The 22,171-nt window shown below is 46.0% G+C and overlaps 3 protein-coding genes across 10 annotated transcripts; all 3 read right to left on the bottom strand.

Moving 5' to 3' along the window:
• Positions 1-33: 33 nt before the first annotated feature.
• LOC105452037 (mitochondrial chaperone BCS1) lies at positions 34-2,806 on the bottom strand. Its single transcript, XM_011692835.1, has 7 exons — positions 2,298-2,806; positions 1,971-2,162; positions 1,337-1,476; positions 1,068-1,262; positions 699-932; positions 444-614; positions 34-311 (listed from the first exon to the last, which is right to left on the bottom strand). Exons 1-7 carry the CDS (start codon positions 2,426-2,428, stop codon positions 97-99), a joined length of 1,278 nt encoding a protein of 425 aa, XP_011691137.1. The 5' UTR covers positions 2,429-2,806; the 3' UTR covers positions 34-96.
• A 516-nt stretch (positions 2,807-3,322) lies between these two features.
• LOC105452035 (protein bicaudal D) lies at positions 3,323-14,489 on the bottom strand. Of its 3 annotated transcripts, none has more exons than XM_011692830.1 (8): positions 13,729-14,489; positions 12,976-13,116; positions 12,031-12,867; positions 11,761-11,907; positions 11,489-11,521; positions 10,280-10,715; positions 9,901-10,155; positions 3,323-9,150 (listed from the first exon to the last, which is right to left on the bottom strand). In XM_011692830.1, the coding sequence occupies exons 1-8, from the start codon at positions 13,939-13,941 to the stop codon at positions 8,870-8,872; spliced, it is 2,343 nt and encodes a 780-aa protein (XP_011691132.1). In that variant the 5' UTR covers positions 13,942-14,489; the 3' UTR covers positions 3,323-8,869. The 3 variants fall into 3 exon arrangements, with proteins under 3 accessions (XP_011691132.1, XP_011691133.1, XP_011691134.1); XM_011692832.1 differs by lacking the exon at positions 3,323-9,150 and adding an exon at positions 9,307-9,583; XM_011692831.1 differs by lacking the exon at positions 11,489-11,521.
• A 1,215-nt stretch (positions 14,490-15,704) lies between these two features.
• Positions 15,705-22,036, bottom strand: LOC105452033 (CCHC-type zinc finger protein CG3800). Of its 6 annotated transcripts, none has more exons than XM_011692825.1 (3): positions 21,868-22,036; positions 19,658-19,917; positions 15,705-19,546 (listed from the first exon to the last, which is right to left on the bottom strand). In XM_011692825.1, the coding sequence occupies exons 2-3, from the start codon at positions 19,904-19,906 to the stop codon at positions 19,322-19,324; spliced, it is 474 nt and encodes a 157-aa protein (XP_011691127.1). In that variant the 5' UTR covers positions 19,907-19,917; positions 21,868-22,036; the 3' UTR covers positions 15,705-19,321. The 6 variants fall into 6 exon arrangements, with proteins under 6 accessions (XP_011691127.1, XP_011691128.1, XP_011691130.1 ...); XM_011692826.1 differs by lacking the exon at positions 21,868-22,036 and adding an exon at positions 21,078-21,222; XM_011692828.1 differs by lacking the exon at positions 21,868-22,036 and adding an exon at positions 21,083-21,222.
• Between the last annotated feature and the right edge of the window lie 135 nt (positions 22,037-22,171).

Raw genomic sequence — 22,171 nt, 5'->3', positions numbered from 1 at the left:
ATCTTTTCGTACGGAAAGGTGTAACAGAGTCGATTGCGTGAACACATGTAACAGCTTTACTTCGAATTACAACTACAATCTCACTTTTTTTTCTTATCACGTGAGCTCCCAGATTTGTGCGACGTTATTTACAACCGCGTCGGGATTGCTTTTGTGAAACATGAAGTATCCCTGAATCTGCGCCGGGCTGACTTTCTTCTTGAAGGACATAACGCTGCTCGCGAATTCCTTTGCGAGCGTCCCAGGATCCTTGTCCGGTTCCTTGTAAAATCGTAGAAACATCTGCTCGACCTGAGTCGGACTGCACCATCCTGAGAGAATATGTGCGTGATATATGATTTTAGATAGTCTTTTATATATTTAATTTATTATATAGCATCGATCGATATAATTATTTAGACTCGTTTAATTATCGTTTTATAGGCTCTTTTTTTTATACGTACCGATGTATTCTTTCATATCGACTCTGCCTGGTCTAACGAGCGCAGGGTCTAATCTGTCCAAATAATTAGTCGTCATAAATAATATTCTAGCTTCTGTAGAAGCCACGCCATCCAAGCAGTTTAATAGACCGCTGAACGTGACTCTGTTGAGGCCGTCGTACGCTGCTTTAACTAAAGAAAAAAAAACATGTTAGAATAACTGATAAATATAATTTATTGTCCTATTTCATTTTGTGCTTGAAAAATTGTATTTACTTTCTTTGGATTCTTCCCTACTGCTAAAAGCGGCATCGATATCCTCGAGCAGGATGATAGTCTGCTGCGGCGCGACTGCTAATAAATGATTCAGTCTGTCGTCCGTAAGACCTCTCTCGGATAAATTCAATACGCAAATACCACGTTCCAGTTCCCCGGCCAGCGCGGTAATGTACGAGGACTTGCCGCATCCTGGAGGTCCGTGTAACAAGTAGCCTCGGCGATACGGTATCCCTAGAAAGGATTGTAGTTTCTGATTCTTAAAGAAATGTATACAGCATCGGTTTTTCGTTTCACCGGAAAAACGAAACTTTTGAGACATTTCTAATCAGAGCAGAAAATAGAGATCTTCGATTCGCGATTCGATACCTCTCTCGCTGTACCACGACGGGTTGCTGATGAATTCCTGACAGTCGTTTACTATCCTTTCGGAAACGCCGGCGTCCAGGACCACCGATTCCAGCGGTCGCCTCTTCCTGGCGTGCCCGAACTGCCGCCACTCGCTCCCCGCGGCAACGTACATTATAGTCTTGCCCTCGTGTTCCTTCAAAGCCATCTGTCTGGCTGTACGAATCAAGAATTGCCTCTGATTTTTCCGACGTTACGTAACGCGTTTTCGTAAATATTTGCAACTCAACCTTCTTCGAGAATGTTAAAGTATATGCTTCTGTCTTTGCCGAACGCCGTCAGTTGCACGGTTTCCCAGGGTACGCCCATATGTAAATCTAAAGTCTGCTGTTCCCTGGTTCTCTCCACCTTTATCCAGTTCCCCTTATATCTGTGGAAATTAAGAGAAACATTAGGAGGCGGTCGAAACTTTAAGTTTCGGTTCAATAGAATAAATTGTGATCGATGTATTTCACATTTTAGCTTTAGAAAGTATAAAAGCTCCGACACAATGAAAGGAACAAAGAGCGAAGAATTGAAAGCTGGGAATAAAGAATTTTTTGGAAAGTCCAAGTAGAAAGAAAAGAAACGAAAGATCTCATTGTCTACTCCTAATTTTTTTTCCTAAATCCTCATTTTCCACAAGTCTGTTCTTTATTCTCTTCATTGTGTCCAAACTCTAACTGCAAAGGGACAAAAGGGTGCATTCCATTTAACGCTCGCAACGCTCTTTGAATCATTTCATCCTTGTGGTTTATAAAATGTTAAATAAAGACAAGTAATGCCCTGTTGGCGAACATTAAATGGAATGTGGGAAGGATATGGATTTTCGTACAGCACATTTTGTCCTTCGAACGTTCAAAGAGTCCATCCAATTTTACCGACCTGAAAAAGTGAGTTCCTATGCTGGGAATAAAGTCGTATTTCGTTTTCACGTGGCCAGTCTCCCTCTGCTCGAAGCTGGTCTCCACAGAGAGATGCTGCGTCTTTCGCGCGCCCTTGTGCGTGATCCATTGGAGGAGCCATTGATAGCTCTTATCGCGGCACGGCACCTCCAGCGTGATCATGTAGTGTCGTCTATAATGACAAACAATAATGTTAAATTAAATGAACGAGTTAAGTGTTTTAAGTATGAAGGCGAAGAGGTGCGATCTAATCATGTTGGTGAAATGTTTGTGTTGTACAAAGCGGATACGGCGTTTAGCATTGTACCTGAATAACACAGCCCCAAACTGGGCGCCTTTCCTCAGCAGAGCGGCCCCGGCTCCTAGGCCAAACAGACCAAAACCAGCTCCGAAGTACGGATTATCGGACAGAGCTTGCACGTACTCGAGAAGCGTCATGGTGCAAACTGACGCTGCGCAATTTGCACATGAAAATTTATATCACAGATGAATTAGCAGTTACAATCTCTCTCTCTCTTCCCGTTGGAAACTAATTCTACGTTGTAGAATTATGTAAATAAGTATAAAAATGACTCTGAGGGCTACGACTTGAGGTTCACGAATGGCAGAGGTTAGGTATCATATCAGCTGATCAGCATCCAATGTTTATGCAAGAACTGAATGGTTGGATGAAACACGCTTCATGAAAGCATTCTGCACAACGTTCGATGGAATATTCTCGGTCAATTTGCGAAAAAGTGAAAACCACTTTTCAGGTAACCTCTGCGTTCCAACACGTGTCGCAAAGCACTGCTGCCGGGGAACAACATTGCCGATAATTACAGAGTTCTGCAATGTCACATATCTTAATTAACAAAATAGCGCTGATGCTCGGCATTACTCCAAGTCAACATTATCTCAGAAACGCTAATGCATTATTGAAAAAAGATAGCGAGCAAAAAAAATATACATATATTATTTAAAAGTATATTTCATCTTACATAAAACAGGGGGAGGGGGGGGATGACCGAACTGATGTATTACATGATTCTTATTTTTTATTTAATGAATTCTCTGCTCGAAACAAATATTAATATATATTTTCGTATTACATAAACAATAACATAAATGAAATAATTAAAATAATGTCATAATCGAATGAATCATCATTCGAAAAGTTAATTAAAATTAATATACGGTTTATAAACATTTGCAAATTCAATTGCAAAAATTTTCTTGCTATTTAAAAAATATGTCGGTGTATGTACGTATTTAAATAATGAGCAGACGAAAAACAAAGAGATGAGAAAGGGAGAGAAGAGGAGAAAGAGGAAGAGAAAAATTAATTTGCAGTCCTGTTACAAATGATTATATTTCACTTTATGTTACAAAAAGAATCTCTACTACGTATAGTGTACCGTCGTTTAATAACGTCAACTCCAGGTACCACGAGTGTGGCTTGCAATACGCATCTCGTCCTCTTCTCTTCCTCTCTGCCTCCTTCTCCGTTCCGTTCTCTTTAAATGTATTCTTGCAAATAATAATCACTGAACATCTACTTAACAACTATAGCTCCGAGTTAATTTAAAATGACTGGGCAAATCCCTGCACCGATTAATTCTCGAATAAACGCGGGAGAAAAAATCACGAGGTTTGCTATAAACGTGTCGGCTGGGTGTCTCCGGGTCTTCATTTCCTACGTTAACGTTTAACGATATATCTATATCGTAGCTACGGAGAAAATATAATTACGCTCGTTGACGTTCGTATAATATTTGTATGTGTATGTATAAATCGTTCGTGCTAATCTCCGCGACGTTGGTACGTTTCTTTTTTTTTTCTTTTTTAGACAATGCATTGTTATAATGCCGTAACGCTAGAGAGTGCATTTACAGTATGTACAATATTCTCTGGGTCCATGCTCGCAAGTTTTCGCTACGAGGATCTTTCGTTTGTCTTTACAATCGAGAACGGAGTGCAAATAATTCACCCCTCCAATCCGCCCCTCCGCTTTGGTCAAGTACAATTATTCAACACGAAATCTGTACATTAAGTCAAACAATTATTACATAAATCCATGTAAATGTTACAATTCATGTTAGCAATCGCAACTTATCTTCCGTGGAATATGAAATTAATTGAGCTAAATGTGTGTCCTATATTAGAATGCAATTAATATTTTATACCGCGAGTTAGTCATAAGGCATTAAAACAATCGGTACAAACTTTTAACGAGATTTAATCAATTTGTAGTGCCACATTAGTGTCCTTATATTAACAATGATGATCTCTTTTAGAAATAGCTGGCTACGGTAAAAAAATAACGGAATGTATATCGCAGAATTAATACCATCGTCGTCCAGTTCGCGTATCAAAATTATTGCTAGAAAATAATCTCTCCGAATGACAAGGTGCAAAAATATCTCGCGTAAATGCAACATGGACCCGATTGCGGCGCAGCCATCCCGACGACGTCCCGCAGCCCGGGACGTTTCACACACGCGTCATTATATCGAGAGTTCCTTCTCGAATTCTCTTTTAGAGATAATAAGTCCAGCACACATTACGCAGTCAGTTAACTTCTTAGCCTACGCCGTTACAGCTAATCGGACTTCTCACTCGAGAATCCCATTCTTAATTCTCTCTCTCTCTCTCTCTCTCTTTTATACTTCTAGTCTCACGTGATCTAAACGCACCACCGTCAGGAAGCTCACCGGGCGGGACGCAATGAGAGCTTTTGTGGAAGCCTTGAGCAAATCTGTCCGCCATCCCCGATCCCCGTTTACCAATCCTCGGCGGACAGATCCTGATATTATTGTTCACGATGTACCCTCTTCTTAATCTTCTCTCTAATAGGTATTTGTCTGTCTCAAACTCGCTCTTCTTTTTTCTTTTCTCTTTCTCTCTCTTTCTAATAATCTTAAACATGAACTTGATGAATAATTCGGTTGCGTACTCCTTGGTCATCCTTTTCAGAAAATACCGATTTAAAAGAATGCAGATCAAGCGGGTGAATAAAAAATCGTTAATATGGATTATTAAAATAAAACGCCGATAATTATGGTACACGAAGTGAAAGAGGTAAGAATTCCTTTTCTGAAAGAGGATTCGGGATAATCACCGGTGAGATAGAAATTCACGACGCCGATACGCAACCTTTTCACGACGTGAAGGAACTTTGTGAAGGACGTAAATGTACAGAAAGACTCCGTGTCGGTCTCTCGAAAGGACAGAATTGTTTTTTTTTTGGCAAAAGTTATCGAAGGTGTGCGCTTCCACGACTGGACGCCATTCAATTCGTCAATTTTTGTCGACTTCGGAAATTGTGCCTCATTATCGTATTTTCAAACATCTTTTCAAACATTAATCAACAAGAAGGAAAAAAGTTCTATATCGCAGTTTCAACTACAGAAATCGCATAGGATTATCTTATCAGTGGAACGATTTTACTGTTTCTAAAGAATCTATCGGAGTATCATTTAATTCAACACAGCTATTAAGTATCGACAATTATGCACAATTCCCGAATTACAATTGTCTTTTGTAAATTACAATACAGATTTATCCAATCTCTCGGACGCTAATGTCTCTCCAGTCGCGTGGAGCAGCGCGGACGGCTAGGTAAGAGTTCGAGGACGAAATTTCTCGTGAAAAATAGTGAGGACAGCTTCTCGAGAAACGGAAGGACCTTTTTTTTCTTTTTTTTTTGCCCGGCTCGTTCCCGACGGTGGTGCGAGGCGTGAAGGGAAGGGACGGTGGTCTGAGACTGGCTCGGTTTGTGGACACAAATTAGCCCGACCTGTGTCTAGCGCCTAAATGTGTGTACGAATCTCGCAGAATTCCCACTTCGCTTTTTACCTTCGAAGATTATAATATACTTTAGGAATTAGAATCAACAGATAAAATTAACTATCCAGAGCCGATTGCACCGATACTGATCAGAGTAATTAAACGGAGTTTCTCATCTCCTCTTATCTAGGCTATTACAATTAACTTTAAAATCTAGAAAGAGAGGTAAGGACCGTTAATCGAGTTATTGCAAGTTATTGCAAGTTAGTTAACAATTAGTGCAAGTGACTCTTACTAAAGTAAACTAAAATAATATTACACCGAACGTGTACACCGTTCGAAGAAGAAACGCAAAAAAAGGAAATAAATAGTGAATAAAATAAAAATCTGAGAAAAAAGGGGCTTTATTCCGAAATAAAATATGATCGACGGACGAATTGTATAAAACGGGAAGTAGTGTCTTCATTCGCGACACGCGTCGTAGACACAGGTGACGTGATAATTACAAGATATAAATATAATTTAATAATTATAATAGCGACAACTGATCAATCGATTGATAGTCGATGAACGATCGATAAATTCTCTTTAGGTAATTTGTCTCACCGCGACGAAGCCGACAGGCAGATAGTTACAATAATAAATATACAATTGTAGCAATAATATCGATAATAATTAGCAATGATAATAGTAATAGGCGCGATAACAAATTTGATTGACTGACAATTCACGACATCATTTACATGTTGTAGACATGTACAAATTTATTTTCGCAGGACGCTCTTATTACGTTTTCTCTTTTTGAATCGCGTGCACACCGCAATATGATATACAATGATATAACAATATTCGTTAAAATACTAACACGGTCGGTACTTCTCCGAAATTTCGTAATCAAACGAGTTACACAATCGATTGTTTTAAATTGGAATGATTCGCTTTGCAATCATATATACATATATATATCACTAGAGGGATAATACGTGAGCGCGAGGTGCGCGACGTATCTGCAGAACGTATCAAGGTAAAAGAGCATCCTGCGAGTTGCACTGAGCACACTTATCACGATATAATTACACTCCTACGAAAAGTACAAGATAGCGGTAATCAATGAAACTTGTAATCAGAGCTCTCTCGTCGTGCGCGCCCCTTTGTTGAAACAAACAAGCCTTTTTCGTGTAACCCCCGCCGTACGTAAAGATCGGCGATGGGATTATGCGTCGAGTGTTAAAACTGCCTGTTGCCGAAAAGCGCCTTGTCACAAATAATTAAAAAAAAAAACATATACATAAAAATATAAATAAACATAACTTAACAAGTGATAAAACCTGCGCATCGAGTAGCTGCAATCTAATTACAGTAATTCAATATAATAGTCAACTTCTAATGAACAATAGGTGTAGGTTCAACAAGCTGCCAAGAAGTCAACGTAAAAAAGTGATCTAGAGCCCGCTTTAGGCCGTTCCTAACAACAAAATCGCGAACGAAAGAACGTGATTGTCGTGCGAGTTGCGAATTGCACACGGTTAACAACGTTAGAGAAAGCGTACAACGATCTTTCGACGTTGAGAAATAAGCGTTGGATACGTTGGAATTGGAGCAACCGCTACTCCGCGGCTCGAAGAGAAAAATACGCTGCCTAGAATTACAATCTAAGTCTAAAATTTATAAAATTTCTCTCTATATGACGCCCCTCGAAACAAATGACATTCTTCATGCATTCTTATTATACATCTCTTGAGTATAATGTTTCTCTACAATATTATTATCTCTCTTCGAGACACGGAGACAACGAATCGTTCCATTTAGCGTATACTGAAATATTCCTGCGACTCGACAACGCGTAAGGATCGAAAAACGGTTTCTCAAAGGGTTTACTGCGGGTGAAGGGAGATCGTTGAAATAAAACAAGTGAGCATGGGTGGACTGTGGGATCCCACAGTCCGGGTGGCGGGTGACCTGAACGTGGTTGACACTACTTGGAAGATGGGTCCCTATATCGTGTACTTTATTCGGCTACCGTTAAAAATTTTCAAGTCTCTACTTGCCTACGACATTCCATCTCGCTACTTTGATTATAAATGCTACCGGTCACGCGCGATACTTAATATTGTCTCTATTGGTACGCGATGTAAAATTCCCCCGTTCTTCCGCTATCTACCTACAAACGTTTTCGTGCGTCTCCCCCTTCTAACGTACGCTTCTTGCTACGGAGACGATTATTATGCTACAATTTACGGATCATCAACGGAAAAGTCCCTTGAATCGTTTCAGAATACATAAAGCGTTAATAAATTAAGCGTGCTAAAATAAGCGCTGAGAAGCGGTAATACGGCTCGACGAGTAGACGTCTGAAAATGTAGAGAGAAGAGTTATCCCTCCGTACAACAAAAACGAACCGAGAACGTAGTCCAGTGGAACGATCGCGTTGATTTAATGCACTTAACAGTTTTTTTTGACACGTGCTAACGCGCGTCGTCGCGAAACGTATGTGTGATTCGCGTTAAACGCCCACGTGGCGGTGGCGCACTCCGCTACGGAGTGCGCCGTTCAACGAAAGTGCGTGTAATCGTCCTACACATCCTTCGTAATTCCTAAATTCCTCTACTAACAATAGTGGTAACACAAGGCAGAGCTCCCTGAAGAGACTCTATGATATGGAGCAAAATCCATGGGGTGTGTGAAACTGAACATTTCGAAAGCCTTCAAAACGCAGCCCTTAACTCCCCCCGTTCACCGAGCGCGATTCTCCCCCGTATCAGTGAGGACGGCGTCGTCGTTTTCCTTCTCTCTTTTTTCCCCTCTCTTTTTCTCCGTTCTATTTTTCTCAAGCACGCACGCGTGCCCCGTTCATTCCATTGTAAAAATACGCCTCGCGGAATTCAACGCGACGAAACGGTTATTATACGGATAACGAGACTGCGGACGTTCTCTCTGCCTCTCCCTCCTCTCTCTCTCTTTCTCTCTAACGAAGAAGTCAATTGTTATACTCACTAGAGTCTTCCAGACCTCGCGAAACGGGCCTGGCGCAACGAGCAGTAGAAAAATTCGAAAAGGTTCTCAAAATCCTCGCTTCTCTCAGAATATTTTACTCCACATCTTCATCATTTTCTAGAAGAAATCTCTGCCTAAGTGGGGACGGTTCGTCTGTTGCGACAGCCGCGGCCTACCGCGCCCGTTCGCGCCGGCGGCGTGCCTCCTGGTGTTGCGCAGCTCCCGGTCGACCTCGAGCTCCTCCAGCTTCATGGTGAGACCGAGCTTCTGCTGCACCGCCAGGCGCAGCAGCTGATTCAGCGTCTTCCGGTCGTCCTCCGCCACGGTGAGCTGCCGCTGAAGCTCGTCCACTTGCGTCACGTACTCCTCGCAACGTGCAGCGAACATTGCACGCAGACCTGGACAGCGCACGGTTAGCGGGGGTTTAACACGATGTAGAGATAAGCGGGTGAGAGACGGAGGGGGATATTGGAATTGGAAGCGTATCGGAAATGCCCCAAGAGGAAGCAGAGGAATCAAAGGTCTCCATGATGGAATAAAAGGCACCCGTACATATTTAGTGTATAAAGTATTTATGTATATATTAAAGTTATGGCAGAGAAAAGAAAAATAACGTCAACCAAAAACCAGGTACACCGTAGACAGTTTATTGCATCGCGTTTCGCGAAGCGGGCGCGCGATAATGCTTGACTAGTCACACTTAGGAAATATTATATAGGCACACGCTCTCGATAATTTTTTATGCGACACAGTAATTATGGCAGAGAACCAGAGAGTTCGAAAAGTCAACCGCGATACCCCACAGTATTAACAGCAGCGAGTTCATAAAGACTGATAACAACCAATTTTTAATTGGCGTTAGTAGGCGTGTGTTAGTGGGACAAAATAAAAAAAAGAGTTACATTATTGAATTTCATTAATAAATAGGGAGGTTTTTGTAAAAATATCTCGTAAATCGGGGGGAAAGGTAAAGAAATGGATTTAGTAAAAAGATTTACGGGGCTAGAAAAGTTGTCTAACATAATTATGTCTCTCAATTTCTTTTCTCCGTACAATTCTTCTATTGAATTATTAAAACGTCTAAAAATGTGTATATAATCGCGATAGGAAAGGTGAAAAGAGATACGGGAATTCCGTGGAATACTCACTCGAGAATGTCGCGGCGTTTTCCTTCAACATTCTAAGCTCATTCCTCAGCTTGAGCATCGTCTCGTTGACGATACTCTTCTCGTTCTCGTACTTGCTCTTCAAATTCGTTAACGCTACTTCCGCCGTGTTCTTGTTTGATTTAAGCACCGTCCTCAACGTGGCGATCTGTTCCCGCTTGGCGGACAGCAAGGCCTTTAGTCTGATAACCTGCTCCTGGAGATCCGTTACGTCCGCCTTGTTCTCATTGACAGAGGCTGAAAAGCGATCGGGTTAAAATCAGAGAAGTTACTTTATCGATGAAATTCACAATTACGTCCGTACTAAAGAACAAAAATAAACTTTTTTTTTTATCGTGTATTTTATCGAGAATATACCCACCCTCGCAAACGTTGCAGATATTGGACTGCATTCCCTTGACTTTCGACAGTTCGATCGTGTGCTCCACGGCGTTTCGGAGATGCTTTATTTGGTCCATCGCGGTCTCTATGTGTTTCGCGATCTCCTTCGCCTTGCTGAGGCTCTCCAGATCCTTGATCTGGATGTCGGTCTTGAACAGAGTCCGGCACCAGTCCATCTTGCCGTTCTCCTCCTCCTTCTCGGGCACGATCTCGGACTTCTCGTGGTCCAGCACCACCCGCGAGGGCGTCTCGCCGTTGACGGTGCACACGTGGTGGTAGAGCTGCGCGAGCTCGTCGGAGAGATTCTGCAGATCGTTCTGAGCGGAATCGAGGAAGCCGCCCGCGTCAGCGGTGAGTTTCGACAGAATGGAGACGTCCGACTCGAGTTGCATGCTCCTCTGTTCCGTGTCCAAGAGCTGAAACGAGTAGGTGGAGAGATGAACAGGTGAACGAAAACGCGAGCACCAGGTACGCAACGGATGCGTTAGGTACGTTTTGTCTGATACTGCATGTTTATCGGAAGTTTCGTACGTGAGATGAGTTTGCAGAATAGTATTTATTAAGTAATCGGATAGTAGTTTAGGGTCCACAGTTGGCGCAGTTTTGCGAGTGCAGTATGGAGATTTTACGAGAAAAAAAAAGTATAGACAGACGATCTCTCTCTTTTCTTCGAGCATTTTCGTGCAAAACAGTCGAGTTTCCGACCGATGGTCATGCTACGTTAGATGCGCACGAAAGTTTAAGATAGAAGGAAAAGTGATCGATTCCGACTTCTCGGTTCTGAAGCGCATTCTGTCTCAAAAGCCACGTTGCATAGCGTATTACGATCCGTACGTCGTCTCTTTCGAGCGTCTCGGCAGTGACATTCGTTCAAATGCGCTGAGATGCCAGGATCCACGTGTGAAAAAATGCAAATGGTGACGAATCTCTACGGCGCTAGTCGGAGGAATGTGACTATTCTCACACGTGGATCTACGTTTAATGGAGATGAATGTTCGTCAGTAGCTACGAAAACGTGTACGGTTAAATATGATGAAGTAGTATCATAGATAGGAGGAAGCGATGTATGTGGGCTGTTAGGACACTGAGAAGCGAGTATCACTGTACGGATCATTAGAGGAGCCAACAAGACAAATTTGTTATTTAAAATATCTGGTAAATACGTCAAAGGGACCACACGTAACCCAACCTTTTCTCGAAGGCTCTTCTCTGACTCGGGTATCTGAAACGCCACAATTTCTGTTCAAAGTCTGTCGTTTTCGCGCGATAATTACGCCGGTATCGCACACACTCTAATATTCTTGCTACTAGTAAAAACTTTTATTCTCTCTCATATTTCTCTTTATCTTACGACTATTTTTTTTTAACTTACATCTTCGCCCTTTGTCGTAAATTTCGCGATAACGCAAAGTTGCAAATACGTCTAAAAAAAAAAATTGTAAGATACGAATAAATGTGTACCTTGTTCCTCAGATTTGTCAGCTCCGTTCTTAGCTGCTGCGTGGAGTCGGACACGGTTAAGCCGTTCTCCAATTCGGACAGATCTTTCTGCAATTGATTAATCTCGCGAGCGGACATGGTGCTCCATTGGTGATATTGCACAACGGCCTATTAAACCAGTAGTGTCATTAATGTCTTGTACAAAATAATACTAAACGTAGTCTTTATTTTCTTCGTTTTATGAAATTTTTGTCTATTATTTTAATATAAAAGACTTATATATAAATATACCTGATTAAGTTTATCTAACGTCGTCTCCTCGCTCTGCTTCTCCGGCAACTTCGAGTGAAGATGATGTAGCGATTGCACATGCGCTGCCAGCTGCACTATTCGCGCAACGAACGATTGCAATTCCGTCTGGCTCTTCTCGACCGCGTACTGCGACTCGCGCAGATTTTGCGTCAGATGGGCCTTCTCGGTCTCCGCGAGCTCGAGCTGCTTCTCCAGCTTCTTCAGTTCGTTCAGATGAATCTCGGAGAACAGATCGACCTGCTTGTCGGTCGCGGACGTGCCCGGCTCCTGCGTCTTCAGGTCCGCCTCGATTCTACGCAGCGCGGGCGAGTCGTCCTCGCCGTCGCTGCATATCGTCTGATCCTCGGTGATGCCGCGGATGGAGAGCGCGAGATTGCTAAGATTGTAGATCGACTCGCTGTTGATCCGCTGATCCAGTTCCTTCTTCAGCGCGTACTTGGCCTCGCGCTCGGCCTGCAGCGACTCCAACGCCTCCTCCATCTGCTTCTCCGCTATCTTCTTCAGATTCGTCAGCTCCTCCACCTGGCTGTTGAGCAGTTCCACCTCCTCCGTGAGCCGTCGTATCTCGTGTTTGGCACCCTCGAACTCCACCTGACTGGACCGCAGACTGGACACCTGCTTCTGCAACGAGATGTTCTCGTCCTCCAGCTCGGAGTAGTCCTGAAGCAGGCGCGCCTCGCGAAACCTGCACTCCCGCAGTTCCGTGCGCAACGACTTGCGCTCCGTCTCCGCCTGCTGATGATCCTTGCCGACCTCCTCGCGCTCCTGCAGCGCGTGATCGCGCTCTGCCTCCACCCGTTCCAATTCATGTCGCAACTGAAAAAAAAAAAAACAAAAAACGATTTACGACACAACGTCAAAATGCGATGCATTCGACTCTGTTTTGCACAAGTCCGATAATTGCGACGAAAATGCGACGCAAACCTGTTTCGTTTCGTTTTCCAATTCGATGATCTGCGTTTGCAAAGACGTTTCCCGAGCGGCGCTCTCGTTAAGGAGACTCTCCTCTTGCTCGATGCCGCTCTTCGCCGTTATTTTCGTAGTTGTCTGGAACTTTGCTAGCGCCTAAAAATATGAAATACAAAATATGCACTTTAGTCAAGGATAATTACATATTTATGCAAAAATTGTATTTATGTAACGTACACATAAGTGATAAGAATAAGTACGATTATTCAAGACTCTCCGGAATTTACTAAATTCTAAACAAAACAAAACAAAAATAATAATAAAATAGACCGAATCGCGCATGTTTCTCAAGTAATTTTCTAAAAAAAAAAATAGCATTTCGGGTAAAGATAACTAAATATAGATATCTGTGCATTGATTGGCCGGCAAAAGTACACGATCTGAATGAGTCATCCTACATTCCTCCAGCAATCAAATTAACACGGTTGACACTCTCTACCTGTCCTCCTACCTGTTTCTATTCCAAGAAAAAGGATCACTACTTCTTTCCGCGTATTCATTTCAAACGCTCCATATAAAATGTGTACAGCAAATAAAAATTCACCCACGCCTCTCATTTGTATTCGTTACACATTAATCGCCGCTGCCGATCAAACTGCTGTCGCGAGAGCAGAATAAATTTTCTCTCCCTTTCTCCCTCGCGGGCGTGTCGACGAGTGACACGGGGAATCGGCCTCCAAAAGGTCCCCCGGATCTTGCTGTACTAACCTCCTGCGTGATCTCCAGCTCGTGCTTCGTGTTCTCGTAGAGCGCCTCGAGGTCGTTGCACCGCTGCTGCAGGGCCGACTTCTCCTCGAGCAACGCGAGCCCGTACTGCGCCGACTGTATCTTCTCGGTGGAGGCCAAGTCGAGCTCGCGCGACAGACGCTCGATCTCGGTCCTGAGCTCCTCGAGCCCGAACCCGTCGACGGTGGCGGCCATTGCTGCCTGCGCGATGACGACGACGATGACGAGGACGACGGCGACGACGAAGACGCTGTTGGTCTTCCCTCCGGCGTTGCTACTCCTCGTGTCACTCTCCCGCTTCCTCCTCCTCCTCCTCGTTACACCACCACCTCCAGCACCTAGTCGTTATCGCGAGTGAAACGAATGAACGCCGGTCGCCGTGGTGGTTGCGCGGCCCGAGCGCGAACGCATCCTTCGGTTAATTCGCCGATCTTCTCTTTTTGTTCCCTTTTTTTTTCCTTTCCCACCGAACGCCTCGTGTCGTTGCCTCCTGTCCCCTCGACGACGCGCGCGACTCTCCCTTTCCCCCGTCCTCCCGACTTTTCACATCCTATCTGCGCCGCGAGATCCGCCGTCACCTCACCGACTGACCGTCACCGCGCGCGAGCGACACTCCGAGCCGATTTTGACAGACGCGGCGACGGTGACGACGACGACGACGACGACGACGATTCGGCCTGCACGGGGGCGCGGGTGGGCGGACGGGACGGGCGAGATCACGCGACAACCGGATGCGTGTTCCGCCGGTTCTGGCTTTTAACTCGTTTCGACGTTCCGCTCGTCCATGCCAGCGATAGAGGCCACCCGCGATTCTCTCTCTTCCCCCCTTCGCCACGCGTTGATAAAATTTTCCTCGTCGCCTACCTGACGGGCTTGTTTTATCGAGGCACGTGGACGTTAAGGGTTCACGCGCGCGACGACGCCACGCGGTTATTTATATTTCCTTCTAGGGGTACCATATAGTCCCCCGCTCGATCATCCATTCACTCGTTCTCCCTGTATATCCGCTCATTCATTAAGCGTTAGAAGTTGATCGACAACAAATAAAGATATGTAATGCGCAGTTAGAGAAGCGTGTGGCAGGATCGCGTAGAGGAATGCGAGTCGAGCGCAGTCAATCGGCGTTGCAAAATTTAATTTTGACAAATTACATTTTTGCGGCGATTTACCCGTTCTACGCGGTAGAGATCCGTGTGAGAATCTCCGCGCGTTCAGAGAAACCGTAAGAATTATTTACAATTCAGGGCATTGCGCGAGTCGTCGCTAATTAAACAATTTAAAAGCGCATTGCGAAGGAATATAATCCTTGTGCAACAGCGTGCCAATATAATTTCGAGACTCTCTCAGCTCTCTAGAAATTCCAACGCGCGAATTTCGCGTGGTAAACACCACGCTGGGCGACTGCCAATTAATTAATCAGTTAATCAATCCCCGGCGAGTCCATTTACGCATTCACGATGACACGCAGATTGCATGGATCGCCGACCGGAGCATGCGTGCGTCGGCGCAATTACGTAATTCTCCTCGACGGTCAGCAATCTGTCATGCGTAAGCAATATACACCTTGTTGCTTTCCCTGAAATCACAAAGCGTGTATTAATTGGAGCGGTCCGAGGGATTTCGAAAGAGGAATCCGAAAGGGAAAATATGTTGTTATTGAGCTCTCGCGATCTCAACGATTTGATTTCGTCTCTAAATATCAACATATCTTTAGCGAGGGGACCGCTTACATAGGGATAGCTCGGCTTTAAATCGGTTTCACTCCCCCGGTCACGTCATCTCATTGTATGTCAAAGAATACTCGGAAAATTTTTCCATGACAAAAAGATAAAGTATTCAAAGTTACTTAGCGAGACGTGACACCGTGGTGGTTCTGGACCCAATAGACTCCAGCCAAAGGACTTTCGAAGAAAAGAAGGTCGCGCGGTCGGGATGCCAAAAAAAAAGAAGACCATTCCTTTGCCTCTCCGTACACATTCTATTTCAAAAATTCAGTTTAAAAACATAACTTCGAATACTCCATAATCCTTTATTACTTTGTATTTTTTTCTTTCTTCTTCCTCTTCATCCTCCTTGTCTTCTTCCTTCATTCTTCTCTCTCACTCTCTCTCTCTCGTTTCTTCTTCATTTTTTTTTAAGTATTAATAGATTAGTTTAATATATAAGTCGAGCCGTGGACCCGGCGTGCGCCGCCGGTCGAATTAGATTCATACACTGTAACAGTCGTATTCTTTACAATATTCGTACGTAAGTCTTGTAGCAGAGACAAAAGCGCAGGTGCCCTAATCGCACTCATTTTTATTTTTATTATTTTTTATTATTATTCTTTATAATAATTATTCGTATGCTCGTCTGGACCTCCGGCGTCGCCAACGAAACCACGGAGACCGGTGTCGCGGAGGGAATCGGCGTGTGTGTCTATCGAGACTGTTGCTCTCTCACGTGTGATGTATCAAGTCATTCCCAGCCAGACAGTATGAAAGAGACGTCTGAGAGGAGGTCTAATCGACGTCCCAGGTCATCGAGACACTCCCTGACTTCGAGCGAGGGATTTTGAGACCCATTCCTCGCTTCTCTCTGACAGCCAGCGAGAAGAGAGAGAGAAAGATCTCCCAAATCGAACGTCGAGTCTGTCGATCAAGTTCGAGACCGAACGAAGATCATCGGGAATATCCCGCGCCCTCGGCGCATTCGTTTAGACACTTGGCGTTATCCGGAATATACTTGGTCCGACGTGTGCCCGTGGCCACTGGTCGGCGCCGGAGGTCCGCGCGAAGGTCCAATATAGCGAAGTACAATTTGTTTGATCCTCTCCGAGTCTCGTCATTGACATGAGCACTAGCACACCGAAACTACGCAATGAGATCCGGCATTTTTTAAGTCCCGCATAGTGTGTGTGTTAAGTGTATAAAATTGTTTGCAGGACACCTGGGTTACTATAAAGAAACGCCTGCCACGGGTGCGCCGCCGCCCCAGAAGGCGGTCGCGGCCCCCCCGGGCCCTTCTTCCACCGAGATAGTCAGGCACGCCTGGCTTCTGAACGTTAATACACAATTGTCGCTGCTGGTAAAACCACGGAGGAAGCCGCGCAAAGCATGCGGATCGTCGCGCGGACGTCGCAATCCCCGCAAGGGGGTCCTCGCTCTTCTTTCGAGACGAGCGATGTCCGCGCGACGATCCGCCTTTCGGGCTTAAACAAAGATTTCGTCCCGTCCATGACGAATTGATACAGCGTGATCGCGCTCTCTGCTGCTACTTAGCGTGAACGTGGTCCGGGTATTTCGAAAAAGTAGTCGGGGATTCTAATCGCATCTTATCCTCTAATTATGTACCTCGCATTGCATTTTATTTCATAAAATACCGCGCGACCGGACGGGGCGATGCTCCCGCTAACATAATTTCATCGTGTATGCTACGCGCGTTCACGCGCTCCTTTATATTAAAAAAAAAAAAAATCTCGCTTTGTACTCGCGTCGAGCGTAAGTGGTCGTTCCCTTCGCGTGCGACGGGGAATAGCCTTTTCTTTTTTTCTTCTTCTTCCCTCGAGTCAACTTTCGTTTCTTATATGACCGCATCTATACAAAAATTTTGTCCCTACAACTGTGTTAGGAAAAAAAAAAAAAAAAAGAGTAATAGCCGACCTCGGGATATACTTTATACATGAAAAATATAAATTTATCTCGTATCACGTAATACAAAAGAGAGAAACCGCATATTATTGGAATTAATCACCAGCAACGACCAGAGTATAATCTAGCTTTTTACAAGTACAAAATACACCTCCTGCACATATGCATAAATATATGTATACACACATGCGCATATATATATACATATACGTAGTAACGAAGTTTTTTCCGCAACATGTAAGGATATAGTAAGGTTGGTACATTTCCTCCTGTGGGCTCGCCATTCGTCACACATGCCTATCAACAGACCAGCGAGTAGTATGAACAATATGAATCTATAGTCTCGTCGTTAACAATTATGATTGTACGTACAAAATGTGTCAATTTGTATAGACCACCGTGTTTATATGTATATATACATACATATCGATGTAGCGACCATTTCGGACGTATCTTACTGATATTAATCGCAAACGTATGTCCTTCCTCTTTTACGTTTTTTTTTTCAGAAAAAAATCGTAGAAAACGCACGCACGTCTTCTCTCTCTTTCGCCCTACTTCTTCGAAGTCGGAGGGTATGAGTATAATTGCATATAAACCTGTAAACACTGACAATCCTACAACTATACTTCGCTTTTTGTCCGTACACCTATAAGAAACTAGATGAGTCCGGTTGTATATAAAAAAAAAAGAAAAGAAAACAGAAAAAGAAACAAACTAACGCAAGTGACACACAGTTAACAGCTCGGTGAGATCCTCATTACATCCTTACACATTAAAAATTAGCGTTACTAAATCTTATTTTTATGCATTCAGGGCCGGCATGTGTTCTCGCATACTTTTTTTTCCCGTTTTTCCGCGTTCGCTTCCGAATCCTTTCTTTCTTTTTCTTTTTTTTTTACTCTTTCTTTCGTTCCTTCATTTGTCGATTTATTTATGAGTGTCGGCTAGAGAGTTCGAGAGGGAGGACCGGAGAATACAAGATGCGTGGATGCGAAAAGTAGTGCGACGTGAGCCCGTGCCTTGTGACTCGTTCGTTAATCCGTGTCAATGAAAGACGTTCCTCTCTGTCTACCGGGCGCCGAATGGCGGCCCATTCTTTTTTTTTTTTGGTTTTGTTTTATTCCCGTGTATCAATTGTAGCAGTCGTATCGTAAAATTTATGCTTTATTTATACAAATGCGAGAGCCGTCGCGTGGAGGTAGTTTCACGCGCGTTTCACATCGCGCAAAACTGCCCGAGCACGCGCCAAATCTCGGCGAGGCTACGTGTGTGAGCTTCCCGAGAATCCATACATCTTGCATCAGAAAACAATGCGCATACGAGACAGTTAGAAAGTCAGGGGACAGAGGATTCATGTCTCTACTCTAATTCAATAGAATGTTTATAATATTATTACATAGGTTGTGTTGTATGCGTGTGGCATATGAGTGTGGGGTGTATGTGTATGTTTGTGTATCATATACGTGTAAATGTAAATGTTAGGACGTGTTACTCGTAGGATGAACCCTGCTCTCATTCACGTAGCAAATGTACGTGTAACGAGGGTGTCGGTGTGTAACAGCAATAAAAACTTAAAGACATCGTTAAGAAAAAAAAAAATTCCTTTGCGAAGAGAACAACGGTGGGCAGAGAGGGGAAGGAGATTAAGGAATAAGGGCGAGGAGGGCTGGTTGGCCTCCGGGATTTGGGAGCATGGTGAGATGAAAAATCCGAACGATTACGGCGACGACGACGGCGGCGAAGGCATCGAACAGCCGTAGCATAACGGCATTGCGATGCCAACGACGGCGTATGACGGCGCCATATCTTAGTTCTCCTTGTACACATCAACGAGACATAAGTCCGCGAGACATCCTACCTAGCTACAACTCCCCGAGTGGTGCGGGCGACGGTAAATGGCTTATCGTTAACGTTAAGCGAGCGGCACGGATCCCGGTTGTCTCCTACTTCCTGTCATCCTGATCGCATTCGCGGCTTATGTGACCAGTCTTGCCGCAAATGTAGCAAGTCTTGCCCCCGGCCTCGGTGCAGTTACGGGCGATGTGGCCCGTCTTGTTGCAGTTATAGCAGCTCTGCATCGCAAAGCGGCCAGAATCATTGCCGCCCTCCGGGCAGCTGCGCGCCATATGACCAGTCTTGTTGCAATTATAACAACTCAACTCCGGTCCCTGTCGAAGAAGCAACAACATCGGTTCCGGTCAGTCTCTAAAGTGGCACTGAATTGTCCACGTGCATATGCACCATATGCACGATCGCTGAACTACACACTATATACGTACGCTACTGACCTGCTGACAGTCCTTCGCGATATGGCCGACTCCGTTGCAGCGATAGCAAAGATCCTGATCCTCCTTGCACTCACGCGCAAAGTGTCCAAATTGGTTGCATTTGAAGCATTTCTCCCGTCCGCGTCCAAAACCGCCGTCTCTGTCACGGCCACGATCTCCCCTGCCACCGCCACCGCCTTGTGGGCACTCCCGCGCAAAGTGACCCATACGGTTACATTTGTAACACGCGCTTGAACTCATTTTTATAAGACCTGCAATTGTAGAGATATATATATACACACACGCACACATGTCATTGCATTGAGATCATTGAACTTTTGTTTTATCATTATGTCTCTATCTGTAAAACGCATTATATATATATGTGTGTATATATATATATATATATATATATACCTACATATATATATATATGTTATATAATATTGACCCCTGATATTACATGCCCATTTTGTATGTCGCAACATATGCTACATTACGTATTCAATATAATTGAATTACAACCTTACAAATAAGCCGAGGGAGGAATACGCGTTCACGTTGCTTCGCGAGAGGCTCTCGAGCTGGCGCTTATCAGGTTTGGGGAAAAAAAACACCTAGTCAGCGTGCACGCTGGCGTTCGCGCGCGGCGGGGAGGAGGGTGCAGTTACGCGATTCCGTCGGAAAAGACAAAGAAAATCGCGAGGCGAGGAATCTCGTACGCGTCCCACCGGATCGGCTCACGGCGGCAAAACGGTCCGTATCCGACCGCGCGTCCCGTGCGCGGCACGCTCGCGCTCGCGCGCGCGTTACACGCAGATGTCCTCTGAACGCCGCGCGGCGGCGGGCGCGCGCCGCGAGGCAAGCGAGGGGGAGGGGGGGGGAGGGGTCGCGATACGCAGGTGAACACGCACTTTATTCGCAAGGCCAGGACGACAAAGCGCGTACTGGTGTAATGTACACGAGAGATTCGCGCAGGCAGGAAGCGGCCGGCCGGAGAACAGGCGGCCGGAGCGCGCAGGACGGAGCATTACGCGCCGCGCTGCACCGTCGCGCCGCATGGCGCCGGCCGGATCGGAGCGATCGAAGCGACGACGGTGTGCGGGCACGCACACGGCCCCGCCGAACGCCGCGGCGCGTTAATAAGATGGTGATCTTTCCCGCCCCGGCTGTCCGCGGTTCGCGATCCGATCGCGCGCGCGAACGTTTCACGGCGGAAACGCGACGGGCGGGCCCCGCGCACACGTGCTCAGCGTGCAACGCGACCCGTCCGCGCCTCATCGGCAATGGCGGGCGGGCGGCCGAGAGCCGCGTGCACGAGGTGCTCCGGCAGCGCTGGGCCGACCGTTGAACGTTCCGCGACGCGTTTCAGCGTTCGACGCGGCGTCGCGATAGGAATATAGAAATATTGAAACCGCTCGCGGCTCTTTACCGTACTCTCTCTTCTCCTCTCCTCTCAATCTCTCTCTCTCTCTCCCTCGTTCGACGATTACACCTCCAGTCTCTCGCGGCGCGCCGTACAACGTGGCTATGCTCTCCCTAGTCTCGGTGCTCAGTCAGCCGGACGCGCGCGCTCTCTCGCTTTCCGTGCTCACCCCCACTTCGCGCCGCCGCCGTCGTCGTCGCCGCCGCCGCTGCCACCGCCGCCGCCGCGCCGCACTGCCGCCGCCGGTATGTGTGCGTGCATGCGTGCGTACGTACGGCGTACTTACGCACGTACGCCGCGCGACACGGCGCGGCGCGGCGCGAAGATGGCATCCGATGAGCGACGCCGCGCGCGCTGCGCTTTTTTTGCGCCATGCACGGAGGAGAGATCGCCCGATGACGATGGCGACCGCGTTGTCGCCCACCGCCGCCGCCACCACCACCGCCGCCGCCGCCGCCGCCGCCGACAACGACGGCGGCGGCGAGGACGCTGCGGTCGCGGCGGCCGCGCGTTCCGGTGCGGTTGCCGCCAGGGATCCCGTCTCGCCAAGGAGTCTCGATACGGATTTTTCAGGGCGGGCGCGAGCACCATAAACCGCGTCCGCGGCGCGGGCCAGGCCGTGTGGCGCGACGAAAATGACGATAGTTAACGGAGCCACGTGCCGAAGTCGTGCCCCGCACGGTCCGCCGCTAAACAGGAAAGCCGCTTTCGCTCCGGCGGCGGCGCGACCGTGCGCCCGCGTGTGCATATCTCACGAGCGTAAAATAGCCAACCCCCTCGTTGCCTGTTTACTCACCAGCTTAGCTGAATTTGCGGGCGCCGAAAGGAAAAAACGTTCCAACGGGACGACAACAGATCCACAGAGAGGTGGTGTTTTCCGTGGGAAAACTCGTCTCGAAAAGGCAAGACCGACAATCCGCACAATCTCAAGCGGCTGCTCGCGGGGACCATGGACACACGAGTAACAAGATGGCGAGAAGCAATTGCGAATGCGTACACCCCGCCGTATCGCGTATACCACGGTGTAATAAGAAAGGTGTAACATTGCGCATAAAGGTGCGATTTCATGCTGACGCTCATTTTGCGCGTCAAAACGGATC

The sequence above is a fragment of the Wasmannia auropunctata genome, unplaced genomic scaffold, assembly GCF_000956235.1.
Source record: "Wasmannia auropunctata unplaced genomic scaffold, wasmannia.A_1.0 LD336038.1, whole genome shotgun sequence".
NCBI lineage: Eukaryota > Metazoa > Arthropoda > Insecta > Hymenoptera > Formicidae > Wasmannia > Wasmannia auropunctata.
Note: the sequence above shows the minus strand (reverse complement) of the source record. Positions and strands in the feature narration are given on the sequence as shown.

What these genes read in the sequence shown, in the direction of transcription:
- LOC105452033 (XM_011692825.1), bottom strand. Translation starts at nt 19,906, where the DNA reads ATGAGTTCAAGCGCGTGTTACAAATGTAACCGTATGGGTCACTTTGCG. An exon ending in ACTGTCAGCAGGTCAGTAGC is followed by an intron (nt 19,547 to 19,657) that starts GTACGTATATAG and finishes CTTCTTCGACAG; the next exon opens with GGACCGGAGTTGAGTTGTTA.
- LOC105452035 (XM_011692830.1), bottom strand. Translation starts at nt 13,941, where the DNA reads ATGGCCGCCACCGTCGACGGGTTCGGGCTCGAGGAGCTCAGGACCGAG. An exon ending in AGCTGGAGATCACGCAGGAG is followed by an intron (nt 13,117 to 13,728) that starts GTTAGTACAGCA and finishes TCATATTTTTAG; the next exon opens with GCGCTAGCAAAGTTCCAGAC. An exon ending in TATCTGCAACGTTTGCGAGG is followed by an intron (nt 10,156 to 10,279) that starts GTGGGTATATTC and finishes ATCGCTTTTCAG; the next exon opens with CCTCTGTCAATGAGAACAAG.
- LOC105452037 (XM_011692835.1), bottom strand. Translation starts at nt 2,428, where the DNA reads ATGACGCTTCTCGAGTACGTGCAAGCTCTGTCCGATAATCCGTACTTC. An exon ending in TTTGGGGCTGTGTTATTCAG is followed by an intron (nt 2,163 to 2,297) that starts GTACAATGCTAA and finishes TTGTCATTATAG; the next exon opens with ACGACACTACATGATCACGC. An exon ending in GTCGTGGTACAGCGAGAGAG is followed by an intron (nt 933 to 1,067) that starts GTATCGAATCGC and finishes AATCCTTTCTAG; the next exon opens with GGATACCGTATCGCCGAGGC.